General features: G+C 38.3%; 1 protein-coding gene across 4 annotated transcripts in view; it reads right to left on the minus strand.

Moving 5' to 3' along the window:
* Positions 1-25350, minus strand: part of ESRRG (estrogen related receptor gamma) — a 342621-nt gene that overhangs the window by 91442 nt on the left and 225829 nt on the right. For all 4 annotated transcript variants that reach the window (XM_008630337.2, XM_017730040.1, XM_017730038.1 and 1 more), the window contains one exon: positions 20804-20920. In XM_008630337.2, the coding sequence (XP_008628559.1) occupies positions 20804-20920 (117 nt within the window). The remainder of the gene's footprint in view (positions 1-20803; positions 20921-25350) is intronic.

Consider the following 25350-nt stretch of genomic DNA (forward strand, 5'->3'; position numbering starts at 1 on the left):
CTGGTTATTGCCCTGTTGTTCTTTAGACAAAGAACTCCCTCTTTCTCTACTCTTCCCCCAATAACAGACAAAATCTTTTCTTTGTGCCCAACACATGAAAAAGAGGAATGAGAGGACTTAATGCCCTGTTCACACTCTACCCCCTTCACAAAACCCGTGGTTTATTTAGGGCCCAAGCCTGCTACAGCCCATGAAATTCATTACTATCTTCAACCTGACACCCAGCAGGACTTTCCACTCGTGGATCATAGCCCTCAGTGTGCATCAAAACTGACAGACAGAAAAAAGTATAAAACCAAGACTAAAATTACTTTTCTTCAGATATGCTGAGCACGGACACCTTCTGTACTTCAGTGACATGAGAGACCATTGGCACGCTGAACTACAGTGTTTTGGCACAGATGTCCTTGGGAAAAGAGAGAAGGGAAGGAGGAATATTTCAAAGAAAGGAGTTCAGGCTCATGCATTAATATTTGTAAAATGAAAAATAAGGGAAAATGATAGTTGAATTGAGATAGATTAGTTATAGACTGTGTGCCAACCAGTGTGCACCAAGATGACACTTTTTTTTAAAAAAAGCACTTGGACAACTCTCCTGCACAGTTCCTGGCTCATTTGGAGATCCTGTCCCAACATGACCTCAGAAGGTTCTCTGTGTCTGGCCAACATTGAGAACAAGAAAGAGAGAAGTTTAACTTAAGACTGTATTCAACAAAGACCTTTGTGGCCTGTAAGCCATGGGCTCATGATGATGCATCGGTTCAAACAACCTGAAGCAGAACAGCTTTACAGTTGTAAGAAAAACTGATGATTATCAGCCACTGAGACTAAAACTGGTATTTCAGAGAAAATGGGTATCAATTCTATACATATTGTACTGATTTAAAGTAAATGTGCATGTGAACATTCAGCAGAAATAAAGGAAAACAATCATCTGTTGATGGACAAAACACCAACTCGTGCTGTAAGAGGAAAAGGAAAAGAACAGGAGAGAGAAAATACATCCTGTAATGCAGGAAGTTCAGGCTATTCTTTTCCCAGCATATATGCATAACTACAAATGTTAACACCGGGTATTTCTGTAGCAACAGCAAATCTCAAAGTATTTTAGAAATCAATAATATATTGAAAAAGAGAATAAGCATGGGGAGAAATCCACCAGATTATCACCAGCTCATAGTGATATTGTACAGTAGTACAGGATGAGAAGTAATATGAATACTTTACATCATTAGAATTAGAATTTCAGGTAAGAGTCCTTTCTGGAGAAAGGAAAAACTTCAGATTGCACTGCCATAATACACCAAAACAATGGGGGGCAGTTAGGGATAAGAATGGGATGGTTTTAATTGTCACAAGTTCCTATTTAGACAAAAAAAAACCAAAAAAACCCCAAAAAAACCCCAAAAAAAACCCACAGAAAAAGAAAGTATCATCTCTACATTTATTCTATGGGAAGCCTATCTGTTGTAATTTAAAGAGTGCAGCTTCAGATACACAGAAATATCCAGGAACATGGAAATGGACAACTTTTAAATTACTTTATCAAAGTTCTTCAAATCTTCATTCAAAGAAGGCAAAGCAATCAGTATTAAGCAAATAAAGCTCACCTGCATCTATCTAAAGCATTTCATTAATCACAAAGCTGAAGGTGAGATATTGCAAATGGTTAATGCCTGGGGCTTTCATCTCCAGAGACCTGGGCTCAAAGCCTTGCTTAGGCAACAACAAAGCCCATTTACAAATTTCACAAGCTAAACTTGATAGCTGTTTCCCTGAAATATTGACTGTATCTTTTCTTTTGTTTGCAAAATATGTAACTTCAACACTAAAACCAATCTTTCCCATATGTATTTTCATCAAACAACCATTTCACATTGCCATAATTGGCCACCCCTTTCACAGGAGGCCCAGGACAGAATAAGCAGGCTATAAGTTATGACTAATGTACACCTGCAATAGAAACTGGATGAACTGTGCAACTGGAGCCTTGTCTGCCATCTTCATCAATCTACTTGCTAATATGATTGTCATCATGTTCCTGCAGCTCTTTGAAGGGGTATTAATGCAAGGATTATTTATATTAAAATAGCTTGTGATTTCACACCCAAAATCCACACTCAAAATATCCTAATAACTCAGTTTATCCAGAAAATAATGAGCAACAACTTCTAGAAAATAAACCTTATGATTCCTTTCTCTGATTGTCTTATTATTGTTTCTCCAATGAAAAAAACTGCTTTTGTTTTAGGAAAGGAAACAAATTATTTCTCTTTCCTAGAAACATCTTTGTTCTCCAAAATTTTCTCATCATCACCTCTTCTAGAGCAGAGATTAATCCTCATTTTATCCCTTAGAGAAGAACAGAGAACCACAAAGCAGAACTGCAACATTAATCCACGAAGGACTGTCAAGCTGCTTGATTTACTAGAACTACGCACCGCAAAAATACTACTGTTGTGTTTTTCTGCTGTTTTGTCTGAGTTCTGGCACTTTGATACTCAATTCTGTTTCTTAAAATACCAGACTTAACTCAGTTTTTACACTTCTATTCTGCTCCATCTAGTGGATTATTGATTTTTGCAATGAATGTTGCAACAACAGTATTCTAATATACCATGCTGGGTTAGCTATTAGGGCAAGGGACCATGTTCAAATGATTATTTTTTTGGCTTTAGAAACAAATTAAGTAACATTCCTGGGTACCTGGATAAGACTATAGGATTCTGGCAGTGTTCATGCAACATAAATGGGAAAATGGTGTCATTTAATTATATCACTGAAATGAGACTAAGTAAGGGACAGGCCTTGATTATAAGGGACAGGTGGCAAAATTTCTCCTGGTGCTTGCACAATTTACTAGGTCAGTCCTGGGGAAAAAGAATATTCCATGCCTGTGTTGTTTTGCTAAAACATCAATATCCTCCAGGCTTCATAGCCTAGATTTCAGAGTTTTCTTCCTGCACTTGGTGATAGGCAAAAGGAAGTTACACACCTGATAAGCTGCTTTGTTTGCATGATATGAATAGTTTTATTCAACCAATGTCTCTTCAGCACACTTACATTTCGGGTAGTTTTTTTCAGGGCACTGCTGTTTGTAACACTCTCTTTAAAGACTGCTGTTCAGGTCTTCTGGTAACTTTTCAGAAGGATGTTCAAGGTAATCAGAGTTTGATTGATGAGAAGAAAAATTAGGTAATTAGTCCACCCTTATGTGTAGCTCATTTCAAATCAATGCAGCTTTTAATGGTAAGAGTATTTGTTTTCTTTTCAAAAGCAAATATGAAAATACTTAGCCAACAAAAACCCCCACATCAATGAATCAACAATATTTGTTCATACATGGCATTGCTGGAACCAATGATTCAAAGATAATGCTATTTACATGTCTGGTAGGCGAGGTGTAGGATGTGTGCTCTCTGAAGCAATTTACGGCAGAAGAAGGAAATATTAATTTACTCTCCCAAACCACACAAAGTTACTATGTTACGCTTGGTTTCAATCAGGAATCTAGCTAGCAGAGCATTAAAAAAGGGTCTAACCACAAATGTTAATTGAAACATTAAGCCCAAGGTTTCCAAATAATTGGGATTTCTTTTTAATACTTATTGTTTCTAGTTTTCTTTTCTTTCTTCTCTCTAACATGATAGGCAGCTCCAGCAGTTAGTTATAACTGGATGAGATAAGACTAACTCCAGATTGATTTGCTTTTCAGGACTTTATTGTAATAGTATGCAGCCATATAGCACTTTCTATCAAAGAATCTTGAAGTGTTCCATAAATATTAATTCAATAAGCCTCACAACATGCAGGTGAGCTCCATATTATTGTATCTATTATATTTTTGCTGGAGGCACACTAAGTAGAAGTGTCTTGTTCTGGAATAGAAATAAAGTCTTGACTCCAATCGTCTGATTTAATCATTAGAATTGCTCACTCCATGAAAACCCATCTGCCCCCAGACCAACAGCAACTTTGCCACTGACTTCGGCGGAGCCATGATTTCATGAAAAGACAAAATCCTTCCTTAGTAATTCGCAACTAAACACTACTTTTTAGGTTCAACATCCTGCATTAGTTAATGTATCTTCAGGAAGTTTCCTCCTAGAAACAGACGACTGACTTCAATAGAGAAGCATAAATATTTTAAAGATCTTAAGTATGCACACAATTGACCTGATATATTATAATAGCTCAGGCAATATGACAATATACTCCCCTTTGCTCTGTGCTGATGTAATTCATGAGAGTCAGAGTTCTGACTTTGCAAATGGAATTGCAGACTTAATTTTCAGAAGTGACTTCCATTTTTACATTCACAATTTTGCAATCACCGTAGTTGTGAGAACAGTGATATGCATTAAGGTAATTGATTGTGCTTTGAAATCAAGTAATCAAATGAGCATCAATTAAGGCTGCAAATGTTTGAAGCCATGGAACTACAAAGTAAAATTATTTTTCCTTGTAAGCTTCCAGCAAAACGCTCTAAGCAAAACTCTGTGCAAAACTCTGTCTTCCTTCTGGATCAGCCTCACACCAAATATTTAGTGAACATATTAAAGATTCATATTGGGTGATAAACGAATTTAATAACTGGGGGGTCTACAAGTGGACTTTTTCTATTTCAGTATCTCATTTTATACTTAACCAACTCCCACAAAAGGATATGTACCTCCTATGTACCACAGTGTTTCTTCCATCTGACCCACCAAATGCAGCTGGATCCTGAAGAGAGATCCAGGCTTCCTGTACAAAGCATGGGGAAAGGCAGGCTCTCAGGGCAGAATATAAATGAGCCAATGTACACATACTGCTGCCACCTATACCTAGTTTTTGTATACAATTCGTAACTAACTTTCAGACCTGTGCTTCCACCAGGCTTCCCGGAAACACCTTGCTCCTTTCAGGACTCTTGGCCTCCTATTCCTGTTTCTGCAGGAAGGTAGGTCAACATGCCTTTTCTCCAGCATACTTGGATTTCTTCTCTTAGAAAATACAACATCAGTTCCTTCCAGTTTAGAGCATATATAGATTACATAGATTTGACACCCCCCACTGTATGATGAATGAAAAGATATTCCAGCTACTGGGAAAAAGCTCTGTTATGGCAAGGGTGTGGGGAAAAAAAAGCAATCATCCTGGATGCAGAAACATCACCTCTCCCTTTCCACAAACTGGCTGTTGCTGAGGCACAGCAGTGGGATCACCAGGATGGTACAGGAGAAATGATGACTGCAGACACCGGGTGTGGTGTCCATGTGCTGAGGTGTGACGGGGTGCTCTGAGAACACCTGCCACATCAGGCTCTCAGGGGACTCAGAGGAACATCCTTGCTTCCAGAGCTAAGCAGAAGATACCTTGTGAGCTGTTCAGACCTGTCAAAACAGACACTCCTGCATTTGCACAGAAGTATGATGCTGTAGATCGCTCTAGAAACTACAGCAGCATGAACTCCAATACCTGGGAAATTCCACTATTAAAAGATATCCCAGGACCACCACCTCTGATTAAAGCAGATAAATTCGACCAATCTTTTCACTTAACATAAATGAAGTATATTGGTGGAATCATTTCAGCTTGGAATATCACTATATATACAAAATTCCCTGTATCTCAGGTCATCATTTAACATCCCAGATTAGTATTAAAACAAAACAAAAACCCCAACCTCACTATTTTTGAGGTCCGTGAAAAGGCAAAACAACTTCTCAAGATTGTTTGACTACTCAACCTGAATCTGCAAATACCTACTACTGCAGATAAGGTTTGGTGCTTTACTAATTCCAGTGAAACTACCAGGAAAATCCCATCCCATAGTAAGTGTTGGCAGCACTGCATCCAGAAATTGTAAACTCCCGAGGCACAAACCTGTCTATAAAACTCTTGGACATCTAAGATTCTATAAAAATAATAATGCATTCAGCTTTATGCAATTTTCAGCTAAAATCAGTCAATCCCTTTCTCTGCCCTCCCTCCTCCACACAGTTACCACAGAAATTTTGTTCTGTTAGGGTAATATATATTTTTAATGCAAAATTTCAACAGGAACCATTTTTTATGGTCTACTAATAAACCCTTGAAAACAGGGATTTATAATGGAAACAGTGACGGACCCTTAACTACAGTGTATGCAACCATAATAAAAAGAATTAATGTAGTCAATTTGTACTACTGTTCTCAGAACAAAAAAAACCTCTATTTCAACTGCAATCCTTTCAACAGCTGATTGGCAAGCCTGTCCATTTCTAGTCTGCAGTGTTGTCAGTTGTCTTCAACATGATAATGAGCCTGTCACCATATTCAAATAGCCCTGTGACAGCATGTTTTGTGAGCATGACGTCCACTGCAAAGGGTCTGTCAAAAAGCACCTTTCAGAAAATGAAAAGAGAATGCTTTTCTGATGATAAATCTAATTTCTTCATAGCTGAAAGAGTGAGATTTTTCATCTGATTTTGTCAGTGTTGTGTTGCATTTGTGTCTTCAGATAATCCTGCGTTCTGATGCATAAAATTTTAAAGTTATCTCTAAAGACAAAGTGAGAAATAATAATCTTTTCTGAGTTCACTGGAGGCTTTGCATAAAACTGCAGTACTGCTGGCTTTCCATCAAATTACAACTGGAGGGGGGAGGGAATGGCATGGAAGGGTAGCTTGCAACCAGAAGCAAATAAGGCTCACAGTAAAGCTCTCAAAGTCTAAACACACTAGGGTCTCCACTCTTCCCCAAACAGCCTATTAAAAAACCTCTCTTGCTCTGTGTGGTCCTAGTTAAGTATGAGCAGGTTGCATGAAACTCCCTGGCTTTCAGACCAAGGCAGGAGAACATAGACACCGGCAGAGTTTCCAAGTATTGCTGCAATTCAGGAGTGTGTGTTCCACACACTATGTACTCCACATTCAGCTGCCACTCGTGCTACTTGTCAGCTGGGGAAATTTTCACCATGAGAAAAATTTAAGTATTTTGGCAACACACATTCCTCTCCACGTGTCTAAGCATCTTCTATTAATATCAACGGGAAATATACAGGTGCATTGAAATACAGTGCTTTATTTTCCCTGTTGATAAAAGCTGCCCTTAATTTGACTTCACCTTTTAGGATTCTTTTCACCAGCAGCTGATTGAGCAGTTCCCATGTAAAGGGAAGTGTTAAAAAGAGTAATGTAAAACCCCAAGTGAACAAGCAATAAACCTTTCTCTCTTTCAGTCACTGGGTGAGAAAGGGGTGGACATGGCTGGACTTTGAAGTCCCAGGCTGAATGACACATTAATCTTGGAGCAGAAGTTCTTCTCCTAGCTGCACCTCTAACACCACATGTGACTTTTACTAAGCAACTCTTGTTCTCTTTGTCTGAGGTTTAATATTGTAAAATGAGGACATTACTGCCTACATAACACAGGTGCTCTCTAGTAGTCTAAAATAAATATTCTCCGAAAAAATTGTTGACAAGCTCATGACACATTCACTGCAGAAAAATCATGTGGCACAAGTGCAAGGTGTTTCAAAAGTATTCAACAAGGTTTTTTTCCTTAAATATGGGTGAAAACCAGCAAACCTGTAGCATTAGGATACTAAATGTGGACTTACCCTGCTAACTACTGAGTAGTATCAAAATTAAGTATTTTACTATTACTACTACCATGTATTTTTCAGGCCACTAAGAACATAAGGCTACAGTCTAAAGGCTGTACCTGCAAGAATCTGGTGGGATTTGTTTGAGGTTAGGGGCAGACAGATACTACAGGTGTGAAGACACAAATTCTCTTCACCGCTTCACCACCTTCAACATTTGCCTTTGAAAGGACTTCTCTGCTTTTGTCTCCCAACCTCCATTTTTTTCCTTCTGTTTACACAGATGAATAAATACTAATATTTATTCTGTCTAGAATTCATTATGAAAATTATGAGTGAATAAGGAATTTAGTTCAGGTCTACCAAGCTGAAATAAGACAATTTTACTGAAAGTCGATTTTTTTTTTTTGTTAATGCAAGGAGACCTTAAGATAGAGGATCTGTACTTTAAATTTGGAATATACAACATGGTATGCGACCCTTAATCATGTAATTCAATACACCTGTAACTGAATAAAATGCAAAGGTAGGATTTTTACACATTGAACTGAAGGCAACTAGGCACTATGCAGCTTTAGACAGCACAAATGGACAATCAACATTAAACATGACTGATTTTTAAATTCTTCATTGCTCAGCTGGAGGGAAGTATTACAAGGCCAAAAAGCAGAGCTATGGACAGCTGGCTTTGTGCAGTACCAGTTCTCTGCCTCAATTTTCAAGCCATTCATTTCTTTGGAGGGGGGATGAAAAAAAAGGGAGGGGGAAAAAAGCCAAAAAGGAAAAAAAAAAAAAAAAAAAAATCTAAACTATGCCATACAAACATACAAAGAAAGCTTGGGTCTCTAGGACTTCCATTGTCTCAGGGAGTTGTCACCACCCTGAACCCTCATTAAAGCTGAAGAGATGCGGGAGCAGCATTAAAATGAATGCAAACCATTTGCCGCAATCTTCTGCTCACACCATCTCCAAATGAAGGCAGGCATTGCATAATCCAGGCAGCTCGAGCTCCTGACAGGTGGATGATTTATGCTCATAGTCGGAAGAATCGGAGAGCCTGCAGAGGACACAGCATGAGCAAGGTGGTGGCGAGACAGATGCTCTCAGTGGGCTTGCAGAGGCTGGCAGGCTCCAGCTAGCTCAGGTGCAACTTGAACACTTTAGTACTGAACTCATATTGCCTAGATTCCAGCACAGCAAGACACCATTTACAATATTATGTACAGTAGATATACTATCAAACCTATCTGTGTGCTGTTTATCTATTTGTGTGTACACACACACACAATATACATACATTTTTTGTATTTGAAATTCAACTTACTGTGCTCACGTACACTTTGCACGTGCATATTCTCCATCAAAAAAAGAAAGGGCAGATTAGGACAAATTCTGCATTGTTACAGCCACGTAGCATAAGTGAAACCACCAGAGTTGAACAGATGTAAGTGGGGGAAGAATTTGGCTCTAGCTTCCAGAGAAGAGGGATGGATCTGGGATACTGAAAATCCTTTCAGTTTTAAGAATGTTTGAAAGCTAGAAAAGAAAATGACCAGAGCAAAAAGCAAAACACCCACAGGTTCAAACATATTGGGATATTCTCATCACTTATGGTATCTACATGTGAAGCACAGAAAATCCACAGTACTTTGTTCTGCAAAAAAGCACAATATTAACAAAATATAATGTAAATAACTCTCATGTCATCTACTTCAATCTTTCAATGATGGTATTTCTACTGCCTTATTCAGGGGTATTTAAAAATCCCATCCAAAACTGCAACATCATTTCCAACCACATAATTCAGCTTCTTTTTCCAAAAGGGAGTATATGTAACAAACAGGGGTTTGAATTTTCACTTCTTTTCTGTAAGTAAGAAACTGGTCTATTAAAAAAAATAAATAAATGAAATTACACACATGCAAACAAGATCTTATACATGTTCATGTCACACCTCTACATGTTCATTTCTTCTTTAACAGAAAAGGTGAAGCCAGAACTAAATTATCCTACCTTAAGCATATCAACAAAACAAACAATTCACCTGTCTCATATCAGACCCACCACATTTTCCAACTAAACCTGTCACTTAATTAAGTATGTAATTTTCAGGGGCAACTGAGGAGTTAAAGCATTCAAATGTGCACACTGCAGGTTATCTGGGTTGAATCTGGGACTTTGCTGACTCTCAGCCCTTTTCCACTTTAACAGATGGGGTCAGAGGTGAAACTGCAGACGAGAATTAAAGACACATACATCCCTTTAATCAGATAACACATTCAAAGACTTGCAAATTCCCAAGAAGCCACTTTACAGGCACGTGTTATGGGCTATTCCATAAACGGGGAGGGAACGGTGAAGAGGACGGAAAGAGTACTTATTTCAGCTAACCAGCATTAAAAAAGGCAGGAAATTAGAGAAAACAAATGAGAACAAAATGGGATGGATTGCTAACATTCCAAACGCTTTCTCATCGCACACACCTCTCTGTAGAGGAACACTAATGTTGGAAACCTTAACGCTCTGCATTCAAATGTTTTTTCTAACTTCATTAATCAGCTGTGTTTAATACTTCCATAACAAGTATTTTAATTGGAGATGAGCTGAAGCATCTTGCCAGGATGGGTATCTCCAGCAATACCAGGATGCCCAGAAGGAAATACAGTCATTCAGCCTGACTAGTCCTCACGAAACAGTGAGTCAGCTAACAAGAACCTCAAGAAATTAATGATTCTCTCTCCCACCTGGCCAGAAAAAAAACACTGCCTGGAGGATATGTGCTCACAGCAACTATTTTCTCATCAGCATTCTTCTGATGCAATAGTGGTTTGGAAGAGGAAATAAATAGAAAGTCATGAAAATGAGAGAAGATAAAAAGAGAAAAGAGAAGAATCTTATGTCATCTTAGCTGCTCTGTGGCTTTTTTCTCCAGTTACTGCATCCCTTTGCATCTCACACAGGATCAAGCCATGGGGCATGTGGCACACTCCAGCAGATGGAAGACCAGCAAAGACTATGGCTGTGCCCACCAGACTCAAGAGGTGTTCCAGCCTCTTTTTGTCTGAAATACACTCAGAGACTTGTATTTTGGGTGCTGTTCTTGAGGGCTGTTGAGAAGGCAGAGCCTATTCAGTCCCTTATTATCTCAGCCCAATTCTTCACCTGAGTTATAACTTCACAGAAACTTTTCTACTCCATCTTCGAGCAAGAATTCACAAAAGCAATACATTTAAACTGGTATTATAAAACAGATTGCTACTTTTTAAGGGAAACATTCATTTTCCTTTATTTTGATATTTAGTAGTCTATTCTGTCTTCAAACCAGAAACTTAAGAGCTTTCATTAAAAGTTTGACAGGGAAGCCAGCAAGTGGCTTGTGGCCTGAAAAATCAGTTCAGAGCAAGACCTCTCTTAATACTTCAATACTAACAGGCAGGTACCCTCAATCTGGATCCAAAGTGTATTTATGCCATCTCTTAAGTCATCTTACCATAACTGATACCACTTCATATCCAGAAATGGAGTAGTTCTGGTGACTTAAAACAAGTTCCTCTTCCCAAATATTAACCACTGAAACGTGAGATTGACCATCTAATGAAATGTAAGGTGCCCATTTCTAAAGCTTTGACTGAACTACAGAAAATATGAAAATGAGAGAGAGCATAGCAACTGCAGACCCTGGAGACCATTGTAAACCCAATCTGGCAGATGAAAAGCAGTATGTGGCTGGACAAGTGCTGAACAAATGATACAAGACTGATCTGTTGATTGATTCAGATCAGAAGAGAAGACATGGCTTGTCTTCAGTCAGCCACCCACAGGACTGAAAGGGAGTATTAAGAGACATAGGGCATTGGTGAAGTAATTTTCACATTGCTAACTGAAAATGACAAGAACAGCACTGTATGGACTAATGATTGGCTGAAGATGAAAAGAAAAGGAGACAAAAGATGAGGATGATGGTCTTGTACTACTTGTTTTTTCCTAGGGTCTGTGTGTGCTCAGCATGCAGCAAGTTATCAACATTCTCTCTTGCTAGTCAAGTAGTTTTGCTGATAAACATTTACAGCACACCAACAATTCTGCCACTAAGGGCACAGACTGGAGTTAAGCTGATTAAGGGACAGTATCACGCAGACTTTCTTTTAGAAAGTATTTCAATTTTTCTAAATTAAGTATTTTAATAATTAACTGTTTTAACATGGACTGCAGTAAGACCCTATGCAAGCAAGTTGTAGGGAGTGTTGATTTTGGATCTGCTAAACTAAAACTGTAAATCAAACTGACTTCTCATCTTATACCTGATGATCCTGAGACCTAAACCAGATGCTTCAGAGAAAAACAGATACACTTACTAGCTTTGCTGGAACAATAAAGAGCAAAAAGGAAAATATTGATATTATTCAGTAAGTGTATATATTTAACATAGCTGTGTTTGACTTTCTCCAGAATCATTAATCTAATAAAAGCCTATTGAGGCTTAAAATAAAGCTGTGTTTTTCATTTATAAAGACTAATAGCTATATTAAGTGACTATTGTGAGCACAACAGACTCCCCTCATAGTTTCCCTTTTCTGTCATATAAATACCCTAACAAAAGAAAAAGAAAGAAAAGAAAAAAGGAAAGACTGGTTAGATGAGATCTATTACTAGAATAGCTAGTAAGCATGGCAAAAGCTGACAAAAGGACAATTCATTGCAGAGGATCACATTAATTTCAGATTTCAGACTGCTGACTTTCAACCACAAAAGCAACATTACAAACTCCAAATGAAATAATATTCCAACTTCATATTCCAGTGATTCAGTGAGTAGAACTGGCAAAGGCTCACCACTTGCAGAAACACCTCAGCTTATAAAAGGGCAATGACTGGTCAGAGAGAAAACTGTGGCTTAGTTACATTAATGTCTCAAAACTCACATTGATTCTAACTTTTTTTTTTGTAGGACAGCAGAGATGTAGAAGTGTGAAACATTTGAGGGATGGTACTATATGAGGTCAGAGGTAACAACTGCAGGTAGAAATCTTCTTGCTTTTCAACAAACTCATTGCTTTGACTGAGTGAAGAGGCCAAGAGAGCTCCTCAAGCTCCAGGCTTTTCGGTGCCAATCCATCCCAAGCAGCAAAAGTCTGCCTGTACACCTGCCACATGGATTCTAATTACCAGCACCTGCATCATTTCAGCCCTTCACCCCAAATAATCCTACCATACATTTTGTTGTTGCTACAAAGATTTTACGCATCAAGAGACTTAGTGAGGAGAGGGAGTGCTGCCCAAGCAAGCGCTGAGTAAAATACAGAAAGGCTGGCTCCAGAGGGGCACTTCAGAGATATACATATGCATTACCCTTAAATGTACCTCTACCAGAGATGCTACACCTATTCCACCCAAGCAGGGGATGTACAAGGGGATGCACAGCAGAAACAGAGAAAAGTGAAGAATACAAATTACATTAATGTTACTCTTTACAAAAGGACCCCTATTTAATATAGGGCAGGACCCGCACACAAGAATTCAAGTGCTCTGCGATAAACGGCAGTGCCACACTGATGGATGTATTTATGGGTGGCAGAGACCAAGAAGAATGAAAGGCAGCTATTTGTCTGTGAGATCATGGGAAAAGTCCTACATCCTTCAGACTTGTCTCTACCCACCCTTATTACTTATATTGCTGTCACTATACTTCCAGTGCATAAGCAAATGTTCATAGGGGCTGAATCCAACAAACATCTTTTGCAAAAAATTTAGTATTTTCAATAAGGAAAGCGCTGCTTCCTTATTTTAGGATGAAAAGAAGAACTATGACAAATGAGGATGTGCAGTTAACCACCTCAGATTATGATGAGAAAATATTAGTACAAAGTGATTAATTTTTAATAGTATTCCAATTTAAGTAGACTCATGAATCTGCAGAACCTACTCCTTCCAATTCTGAGCAAGTAATATGTAAGGTATGTGCACTAAGAAAATTACTGTAAAATTTAATCCTATTCAACATCTTTCAAACTCATTATTTGCAATAACAAAAGTACAAAGTAACTTTAGGTTGAAAGCATTCTTTGCAAACAACTGCTGTCACTGGGATTCTCAGAAGCAACGACTCTGTGAGCAGACTCAAACCTAACATCTAATCTCATGGAAGCTGCTGGTGAGTGAGCCAGCAAACAGCTCTGACCTCAGATTTGCAAATGCTAACACAAAAACCTCCCCATTCACAGATCTGTGTAAAGCCAAGAAATGTAAATAGTTCTCAAACTCAGACTTATAAACAATACTGCTTTCTCCACGTTCACTTCATACCTCCTCTTTTATGAAAGTGGAGCATTTGTATAAAGGGACAACTGTAAAACAAAATTGGATCTAGAAGGAGAGAAGTTTTGTTTAAAGACCAAGTCCAGTGAATTGCTGGGATGTCTCTGTCTTACTCACCAAAATACTCAGAAACAACACAAATCGGAGTGGCACAATGCTGCAACACAAGCACCATGAAAACTCCTCAGGAGGCCGACACTCGGTAGGAGCTCTAGGTGCTTTTGTGTGATTTCTAAACTCGGGAAGAATATTCACATCTCCAATATTTGCTTTTTCTGGGGTATTCTTCTAGCTGATGAATAGAAGAGCTAGTTACTTGAGCTCACTATAAACACTAACCTGCAGTTGAATAGTTTGTCCTTCCTCATCAGTTACAGAGAGTGGATAGTCATGAGCTGAGTTTTAGAGCAGACAAATTGGGCTGTCAGTTCTAATGTGTGAACTGGGCTATCAGGTCACATTTTGGTTAGGAGCAAAGAAGCCTACTTATGAACACCAACAACACTTAGAGATTAGCTTCTATTGTTTCCAAGGAGATTTAACAGGTCCCAGTATATATTAAAGCAAGCACATGCTGAAGGAAAGAAAGAAAGGGAGTGCAAAGGGGAAGGGGGAAAGAAAAACGGGAAAGGAAGAAGTAAAAGCGAAGAAAAGAGAGAAATAAAAGCAAGGAAGAAAAGGGGGGAATGGGTGAATGGGGAAGGAAGGGAAGAAAGGGGGAAAAGAAGGAACAGAAGAGGAAAAGAAACAGTTCAAAAAAATATCACTACTAGAAACCAAATGCCTTCATAATACATTGGAACATAAAAGAGAGCTGATATTTGGAAGAGACATCAACAGAAGACGCACTATGTTATCTCCTGATGTTGTAACACAGGAGGTTTGTTTAACATCCTGCATTAATGGAGGAGCTCCTTAAGTGTAATATTACGATAGAGAGCGTAAGAAATATCACTGAGGTCACTGCCGCTCTATTAACTGTCATCCTGTACAGAAATATTTTCTTTGAATACCATTAATGCTTTCTCCTTTCCTTTGTTCTAATTTCTGAAGGCAGCAGAAACTAAAACTTTGTCCATAATAATTTCTGCTTTCGTCTTGGCAGACTAATGGTATTAGACTTGTGAGAGAAATTTACCTTGGCAATGTCTTATGCACAGGTCTTTTCAAAAGAGCTGTTAGAAGGAATCCTATTAAGCAGGCTTTTTCACTACCCTCAAAACATAGGTGATAACACATTTTTAGTCATAAAGAAGATTGCTTAGTTTTATTTATTATTTTGAGAGAGAATCCATTAATCTGCTCCTCTGCATATCATGCATCTCTTTACATAAGACTAAACTCAAGCTGCCTGTTCTCCTTGCTGTATTAGATTCATTTTCATAGACTGTCAAAGCCAGAAAGGATCAATATGATAATTTAATCCGATCTGCTGCTTAACACAAGCCAAAGATGTTCATATGGTAATCTCTCCATAATAAACTCAGTAATTTAGGCTTTAAAATACACATACCTCTTTTAAAAATGTATTCTTATATTTTAATTAATGAAATCTCTCAAAGTGTGAAGCAAAAATATTTTAGAGACTCCCAATTTTAGCATGTTAAGAAGAAGTGTAACTCATGTGTAATTATCTTTTGATTCATTACATGACCACCTAAAATGTTCAAGTATTTTTAGAACTGTCAGTAATTGCTTTTATTCAAATCACAGCTGAAGGAAAAAACTTGAAAGTTCAGAAATTCTTTACAAGTCTGATTCTAACTACTGCCTTACCATTTCCTTAGGGATGCTGAGATCTCTTTGAGGGCCTGTATGAATTCTCAAAAAACCCAAGCAAACTAATGAACACGAAGTGGTAAGGGCTACTCATCGAGCAGTGCAAATACAACATGCAAACTGCACTGCATGGGAAGGGTTACACATCAAGTCAGCACTGCCAGATGAAGAGCTCAGAGAGTTTCTGTTCATTTTTAGAGCCTAAATGATGGCTCATGTATGAGCAACTGTGAAGATTCACAGACACAAAAAGGTATATTGCTGATTTCCCCATAGCACAGATTGCTAAACCTGCCAAATGAGCAGCAATCTAACACAGCTCCAAGAGCTTCCACTAATACTTGGTGAGGATCTGGCCTCTCATTTGTAATAGCAGGACTAATTAAGCTGGAATTTTGTTACTCTACCTATTCTAACTGGGTACAAAGTGACTGATGATAATTTATAAAGGCCATCCATTCCTAAGGAAAATACAAACATACTTACATGAAGCAACCCATGCCATTTTATTGTAGTATACTTTACTTTTCATATAAACTTAGATTTGTTTACATACATCACCCATTTAGGAACTAGACTTTCTGAAATAACAAACAATGCAGATCAGCCACTGCACACAGTCCATAACAAATTCTGAAAACACCCAAATACCAGACATGAGAGACACATGGGAGATGTTTTGGTGTCAACAGTCCTGGTAAAAACACGAAGTACTACTGCATCGAACTGTGAGAGCTAAAACAGTATGCAATGTTCCACATGGTCTAAAAGCAGCATTAGTGCCACTCAACAGATTCCCCTCTGAACTGTAGTCTTCAACCTCCCTACAGCACAGGGACAGGTAAAACCAAGGCTATGGCTTTGCCTCTATGGTGAAAACTAAAACATACGGAATAACCTCTTGAATAAACAGTTATACAAATGTTGCATCTGAAAAAAAAGTAATTTTATTTTGGAGTAATTACTCCATTGGAATTACATCACATGGGAAGCTCTTCAGAACAAGACATCATAAACTTGGAATAGTATCATCTACCACAAACACATGCTAGCAAATAGTCCCACAAATATTAATAGGCACATAGTACTAATTAAAGACTAAAAGCTGAGTTCTAGTCAGATCACCTAGCAATAGAAAGATTTTAAAAAGTCAAGTATTTACTCAAGATTTCCCGTACTACCTTATGCATTTTATATATAGTTTTTCTTCTTAAAAAAGAAAAAAAATCAAGCCCTTTTTCTCAGTCCAACTAGCTGTATAAAAAGGGAAATAGCCAAAAATACCCAGTCTTGCTCATGAACACAGACTTAATTCTACCACCTGAAGCAAACTAATCACTGGCTTCCAAAGAGTTTGAAAGGCCAAACTTAAAAGACAGATTATAAACCAACAGAAGTGAAAACTACGGAATGTCTTAAAAATGTTCATTTTTAAAAAGGGCAAATTGTTGTACATGTCTCTCTGCACCCTTTTAGCAATTGCAATATTATTTCAAGAAATCTCAAGGGATACATTTGAAAAGTTTCTCCTTAGACTATACAAGAATCTTTAATGTTGTTTCATCTGTTCTCATTAATCTGAGACAATCCACCAAAAAGTAAGTGCAGTCAAAGAAACTGTATTTTGGTAGAAGAATCAATTGTGATACTTAAAAATCTGATTTTTTTGTAACACTGACACACAAAATTAAAAATAGAAAAATGTAAATTTTCTTTTTTGAGTGAAATGTATTTTGCTTTGCTGCTAATAACCATTACCTAGAAAAGTAGATAAAAACACAACACCCTCGTATTTGTCCTGTGCCTAAAAGCTCATCAGCCTATGCTGAACGCTACAGTATGAAGTATAACACATACTCTAATCCCATCCATAGCTCCAGACACATTTTCAAGTAACAATCCATGGGCTGAACTAAACTGACAAGTTCCTCCAGATCAGTCTGTACGAACTTTCTTGTGATACTCAACACGAGATGCAGCCAGGGGCCAGGGCCTCAATCCCACTCCAGCCCAGCCCAGCATTGCTTCAGCATTCCCTCTCTGGCTCCTGGCCCACAACTCACAATTTATTAAGAATCTTGATCTAGGTGTTGGTGGTTAAGCTCCACCAACATCCATGAGAGTAGATACAGAAAATCCTTACTCCACCCTGTATTCCATGTGACCGGAAATCCCAATTCTCTCCCAGGATTTGACCCCAAAACACAGCCCCACAACCCTAACACCAGGTCTCCCACAGAAACGCTCCGTGCTTGATGAAAAACACCATTATCTTGTCACATAAACGATTCAACATGCAGATGTCATAAAGGAAGCCACTCTGTACATTTGCTCTAAGTGGTTTTTGGACTTTGCCCTAGAAGCCACTAAAACTCAGAGTCTTCTTCCAGGCACTGTGATTTCTATAATGAAATTTATATGACAATTCGCAAAATGACGTTATAAAGTCCTTTCAAATGTGAAGGGAAACACAATGTCTGATAATTGTTTCACTTTGGATTACACTTAAAAACAGTTTGTTAAGGAAAATTTCTACAAGAAAACCCCCACAAAAATGGTAAGATTTCTGGAGAAAATGCACCCTGGCAGATGTGCTGTTCTTGTAAGGAATGTGATGCTCCTCTCAAAGCTGCTTAAACTTGATTTTATTTCAGGTCTGCAACTAAATTTTTTTTTGTAAATAGATTTAGGCTGTCAATTTCCAGGCATGCTGTGCCATCAGCATGTAGAGACTGCTGTGACAAACGTGGAGGCTGCAGCAGCAAATTTTATTATAAACTGGTAATTGAATTGAACAGGTTTACATTTGAATAGATTTACTGCAGCATGATCTCTGACATGCTGCATGGGACTGAAATCCTTGTTTGTACATAAAGAAACACTTGAGATACAGCAAGAATAATTTCAGCTTATTTTAAGTCCATGCTAATCAATAAATTTATACCACTTTACATATGAAAGAAGTCAGTATATTATCTTTGTGGCTGTGGTCCAAGTCAAAAAGTCATCTCCAGACTTTCCCATAAGTAAAAACAACAACATCCAGCTCCAAAACTACCTTAAAACAAGAAAACAAAAAATCTTTACTACAAGTACAATCCTACACATGTGCTGTGAATCAATATGGTTTAAAAAGTGGCCACTAAAGGGGGAAAGAAAATAAAATGGCCTTTTAAGTTCTTGTAGGTTGATATATTAGGTAGTAGATAAACAATCCTGCCGTTTCAAAGCAATTAGTTATTTTGTCACTGCAGAACATTCAGAAAAAGGTATGTACATTTAGAGTAGAAAATTCATGCAATTCTTATTAAGAAAACTTGTGGGATTGATTTGAATCCATGGACAACGAACATTCAAACAAAAAAATTTGACTCACAATGTACATCTGTATTGTCTAACTAAATTTTCTCAGTTAACAAAATTGTATGCAGAAACATAGTAAATCTGCACACAGATTTGCTGAGATAATTACTCATTTGTAGAAGAGACACTTAACTTTCTCTTGCAGTCCCAGAAGCTGCGTACAGCCTAGATTTTTAAAAATATATATGTTAATGGATGCACAATAGTGCCCTCAAAATTTAAAGGAAAAGGATTAAATCAATTCACCTGCATGTGCTCTTGCTAGCACTGTTTTATTTTCAAAGAAGTTGCCTAATATATCTGTTTATTAGGACTAGTGATACAGGGTCTTAACTTACTAAAAAAAGATGCTAAGAAGCACAGTGCCTTTCAAAAGATACCATACCCAGTCATCCCTTTCTTTCTACAGTTTATCTAAGCATCATAATTTCACTTTCAAGTAACTGCTCCTAGTGCTCAGTTATATGAGGATTTTGGCAAGTAAGAACTCTCCCATCACCACTGAAGAGAGGGTCAAATCCTGCCATTCTTACTGAGGCAAAATCTCCATCAAATCTGACAGGAGTTTTGCTCAAGTAAGACTAAGGACAGCAGGATTTGGCTCACAGGATCATAGCATCTGCCAAAGCAGTTGCACAGAACAAGGTTTATTCTTAGTAAGTATAATCCAATAAGAATATGTCTGTAGGTGCGTGATAGGCCTAATTTGCCCATCATCTCTCCACTGGTCTAGGCTGTTTCTTGGATTTTACCCTGGTAGCTGTATACTTAACCTGCTTTACACATCACCATCAAACCATTTGCAAAAATCAGCCAGCTGTTAAAGCTGAGTTTCCAAGCACTGACAAAGCAAAATTGCAAGCAACTGTTTTAAAGGGGTTGCTTAACACAAAGTACTCTCCACTGGATACAATACTTAGAGAACATTATGTTGATTTTTTTTCAAATGTTTATCTAGTTCAGAAGTCCATGGCATCTTTCTTGGTGGTGACAAGCTCTACAATAATAATGCATACAATACACGGACTTAGAAGTGTATTCTTGCATATACATTAACAGCAATATAAGTGTATAGCAGGCAAGCAAGATTTAAGGAATCACCTCTTCGTGTAACATAGATGAAGCAGGTTCCAGGTAAGACAGCACCATTTCTTGAGAACATTTGCTTATGTTCAATACCTTCAAAATGTAACTGATGAATTAAAACATTCAATGCATACTTACAGTGAGGTGCAGGGGCTCTCAGATACTTTTAGGAAAAAAAAAAAGGGGCGGTGGATTCTCCTCTTCTGCACACCACCATTTGCTCCAGTGTAGTTACAGTAACTTCAGTACACACACTCAACACTTACACCTGTTTAATTTAGAAGTAACCTTTCCATTTGTCCTGATGGAATGACAACTGAATAAAAGCAGGGAAAGGAAGGCACAGTGTGTGTTTTGGTTTCCTGCCAGAACTCAGACAGAGTAACAGTGGATAAGGAATGGAGGAATGGAATCTTTGAGAACTCTGATGGTTATTCTATCAGTTACTTACTGAAGGATGATTGAATGCTGAGGTACATTTTGCTGTACTACACAAGATTATGAACTCTATGTGGATAAAGCATGATTCGATAGCTTAAGAAGCAGATGTCAGAAAGAGCAAGTATACATTAAAATTGCCTTTGCAATCAATAAGTGATTAGAACACTCACCAGCCTCTCTTCTTTCCTGATTGCCCTACAGTTGCAGCAAGTGTCTGCAGAGAGATACATACTGAGGTGGTCAGTCTTACCTTCTTTCAGCATGCCAACTTTTAGACACTTCATGAAGCGGCAGGCTTGGCAGGATTTGCGTCTGCGCTTTGTGATTTCACATTCATTCGTTGCTGGGCAGCTGTACTCTATGTTACCTGTGATGGGACAGACAGGGGAAGAGGTGTTCAGAATCACTGACTAACCAACACAACAGATATACAAAAGTACTCATATAATTGCTGTTGTATTTCACTTTGGAATATATCAAGAGTAAGCAGTGCTACAGAAAGGAAATGCCTTTCAAGTAAAAATAAACAGCTGAGTTAAAAGATGAAGGTTTTTTACTTTTTTTTTTTTTAATCTAGGTATCTATATGAAAGAAATATATACAAAACCACAATTAATGTGAGTCTGTGTCTCACTTCAAATATGGTCCCTACCAACACCCTTCACATACAATATTATCCCTGCTGGTAGAAGGAAGAAATTTTGTAATTTATTTTCTGTACCAAGCCACATGATCAGGTTCCTTCTCTGAGCACTCTTAATTTTCCTTTTTAGCCAATTTCATTAGTCTCTCTTTGCCTAGAATACAAGAGGACTGCTTTACTGCACAATCAACCATAACAGCTACTACAGAGATTCACCCTTCTTCTTCCACCACAGCTGGCACAGAGCATCAGGCAGGGCTCAGCGGGACTGTTACCACCACATCTAGCACATTCTACAGCTGCCAGGCCACATCTCTGCTCTAGGACATCTCCCCTTCCCTCTATACTTTAGACCAAGTTCTTGTACTGAGAGGCATTAGGAGTAGGATCATTCCTGCCAAGCTGTCAGAATAACAAAAACTGAAGAGATGCTTGCCTTTGCCTCTGCTTCTCCCAACTGCCCCCTTAAGGCCTACAACAAGCTAGACCCTTAAATGTGAGTCCTGGACAAAGCAGTCTCTCTTTTTTTTTTTTTTTTTTGTTACTGCTTAGTACCTGTTATTTCTCCTCAAAAATAAGAAAAGCTTGTAAACAAATGAGTAAAATACATGAGTAGTTTTCTTTGCATTTTTTAAAATCACATCTTTGAGTATCCAAGTCCAAATGGGAGAACATCTGCTTTCTTTTGCCCTAGTACCACTGCTCTTTTCATAAAACACCTTAGCTCAGCTTATTCATCTGCCCAGCCATGCGTCCTATTGCCCATGACTACATCCAGTATGACAGACTTTGCAGCAGTCGGAAGTTACACCAGGATACTGACTTTTTAAAATAAAGTATCTTCCCCATCAGTCTGTCACATCTTGCTTTAAAGGTATTTCTTTATTTTCTAACCCTTTCCCCCCCTGTGATTAAGTGCATTAGTATCTTAATGAAAATGCATTCTGTTTATTGCCCTCTTGGGAAGCAAGAGGTCATCACACCAAATGCATAAATTGTCATCAGAGACAGTCCGAGCATAATCGCAATTTTGCTGCTCCATGTTTGCCGCACTCAGGGTCCATCAGAGTCCCCTGAAACATGCACAGGTTCTAATAATTAGCATAGAGTCTGCCTGGGACCACAGCATTGATGAAATATTTCAGAGTTAATCACACTTTGTAAACACTGATTTATATTGACTACCTTTCTCCAGACTGATGTCTCCTCATTAAATATCACATTAGTGGATTGCAGGATTGCACAAAGACTCAAATGCTCAGCAACTACTAATTCAACAGGAAGTAATACTTAAAACCACTTGCATCTACTGGAAACTGAGTAAGTATTTATGATAAAGGAGGTCTGCATGGCACAATATATACTCTGCCAACACAACCAGCATATTTGGCACAACCTTTTCAGGCCTTTGCAGGCTTTCCTCTTCCTGGACATTGCTGCATGAGTGAGTTAGCAATGCTGGTGAGTAAAACAGATCTCGGTATGTCTGAATGCTAATGACAAAAGTCAAAGCAGTTTTGTCCTTTTCCCCTGTCTGTGCTGTGGAGAAAGCTGTTTAAGAAACTGAAGGTTATGGTGGGTGGGGAATCCAGCACAACAGTTCCTGCGAAATGTCTTCCCAATACACATCAGAAAACGTAGGAAATAACACTTTTGGAAGGATAGGTAGAAAATGATAGTAACGGCCAGCTTAAAAAAGAATTCACATTATCCTCCCACTCTAACAAGGCATTCTTAGAAAGGTACAACCACTACACAGGAAGACCTTCAAAGCCTTTCACAAACTGTATCTAATGAACTTCATTATACTACAGTAATAAATGTATTACCATCCCTATTAAAAAAAAAAAAAAAAGAAACAGGGAATCAGAAATGCTTTGCACAAGGTCAAAGATACCTTTGCACAAGGTCAGAAACTATCTTGATCGAAAACAAGATCGTAATGGAGAACTTCAAGAAGCAAAGCTCTCCACCAGGGTAGGTGAAACATTCCCACTATAGCAAGAGCCCCTGTCCAAAGATACAGATGCCAACACCAAAAAGTAGCATTCGGAACCAGAAAGGTAAATGCAAGATTGCTCGTTTCATTATGCAGACACTTCTAACCCTGACATTTCACATTTGTGCACACTATGCAACAGTCTGCAGCGTGCACAGTGTAACTTACTTTTCCTGCAAATTCTTGACACCTAAAGAATGCTAAAAGGAGCTATTATTCTAGTCACTTGGATTCCAGTACTTAAGCTTAGAGGAGGAATCTGCTTTCAATTCAGACTGTTTTTCTTTAACGAATTGTATTTTACAGCAGATGCTCAATCTTCATTTTTGGTGTTGGAAAATGAACTTTGAAGATGCTGCACAGAATTCCTCCAATGAGTTCAACAGTTACAGGAAGAGAAGCAAAGATCCACATCTTACGATGTGGACGATAGCTGGTTCCTCTGAAGTGTTCCAGCATTTTAGAATATGGCTACACTGCAGTAAGAGTTCAAGGAACTAACATTTTGTCTCCACATATAGATGCAGTGGTTATGTATATCATACTTAAAATGAGTTTCACCTAGCACTCAAAGTGTTAGTGAATTTATTTTTGTTATGAACCTGAATTTACTGCACATTTCAGGTCATTAGAGCTTTCATAATTTCTTATTTACTTCTAGACATGAATTTCCATTCAAGATACTCAGATCTGCATTTTATTTCAGAGGAAGATCCAGACAGAAACTCTACCAATTCCTTGCTTCCTTCAAGATATTAAAGGCTGAAACTGAACAGCTAGGAGGAGTGTAAGCCAAGTTTGCCCAGTCCTGTCAACAGCTGGAGAGGAAGTTGTGTTATACAGTGAACAAAATCAACACGGCAGCTCTGGGTCTTTAAACTGGGCTGACAAGAGCGATCGAGCAATTTATAATATCTCCTGGCTGGTTTTCAGAAAGAACTGGGCTCTGATTACTTATTTCAGAGTCTTTTGTACAATTAGTTTGCAGGCAATATAATTTTCTCACTTACTCCTTAATAGAATCGTGCAGCTAGCTGGCTGATAGAATAACAGCGTATATGTAAAACTCCTGCCCGAAGTGCCAGGGGATAATTTGTATATTCCTTTCAGTAGCGTAATGGACTTTTACAGTTTGGCAGTTAAAGGGCTGAGTAATATAAATTAGTATGACGCTTGAAAATAAAAATATATGTCAAATCTTCACTCCCCAAACACAATTCCCTGTGCTAGAATAATATAATGGGATTTATATCAGCCTAAGCCCCTTTTCTTTCTTCATGTACTGAGGAATGTTTATTTAAAACCAGTTCCTTTTTCTACTGATTTGTTAAATTTTATTATCACAGCCAGAAGATGAGAAATTACTTCTAACACACTGTGCCTATCAAGAACAACTGACTCACTGAAAACATGATGCCATTTGATCCTGAGCAGGTGAGCTGCTAAAACTTCCACCGTATACCCAGCTCTCCAATTTTAGAAGCTTCAGATGGTCACATCTTTATATCCAGCTCAAGGATAAGTGGGCCAAGGTACCATTCTTTTTACCTCACAGATGAAGTACAGATGAGGTGGGAAGACAGACTAATTTTAATGGTACAGGGACTTACTCGATGGCTTTACAAGTCAGGCAACTGAATGAACTGAGCCAAGATTCTCAACACCATTCTGGCCATTTCTTGCCCAGAACTGCCAGCAACACTAAAGGTAACAGAAGAAGAGAAGCAAGAACCACAGCAAAGAAAAGGTCACTGAAAGCACTGGGCCTCCTGCCTTGGCAGAAGTTACTGTCATCAACAGCCACAACTTCAGAACCTCCCAGACACTGAGAGTGAGAAGCTGGCTCTAGAAACAGGCTGAAACAGGGGTCTCTCTCCCAGCAATACTGACAAAAATAGAAGCTGCAGACATCAAGTTCTAGCAGAAGCTTTATTTCCCTTTTCATGCTACAGTATTTGAAACTATAACACTAAAAATGTAAAAGGATTGCTACAAGCTGTTGGAATATGCTCAGAAAATCTTTGGACAAGTAAAAGCTATGAGGAAGACTTAGATACAGGGTGAAAATGTGTTTGGAAAGAATAGCCACGAGCCACTTAAAATAAGCAGAAGGAATACTGAAGATACCAGTATTGAAACTTTTACTGTGTGGGAA

The sequence above is a fragment of the Corvus brachyrhynchos genome, unplaced genomic scaffold (assembly GCF_000691975.1).
Source record: "Corvus brachyrhynchos isolate BGI_N302 unplaced genomic scaffold, ASM69197v1 scaffold101, whole genome shotgun sequence".
In the NCBI taxonomy this organism is placed as follows: Eukaryota; Metazoa; Chordata; class Aves; order Passeriformes; family Corvidae; genus Corvus; species Corvus brachyrhynchos.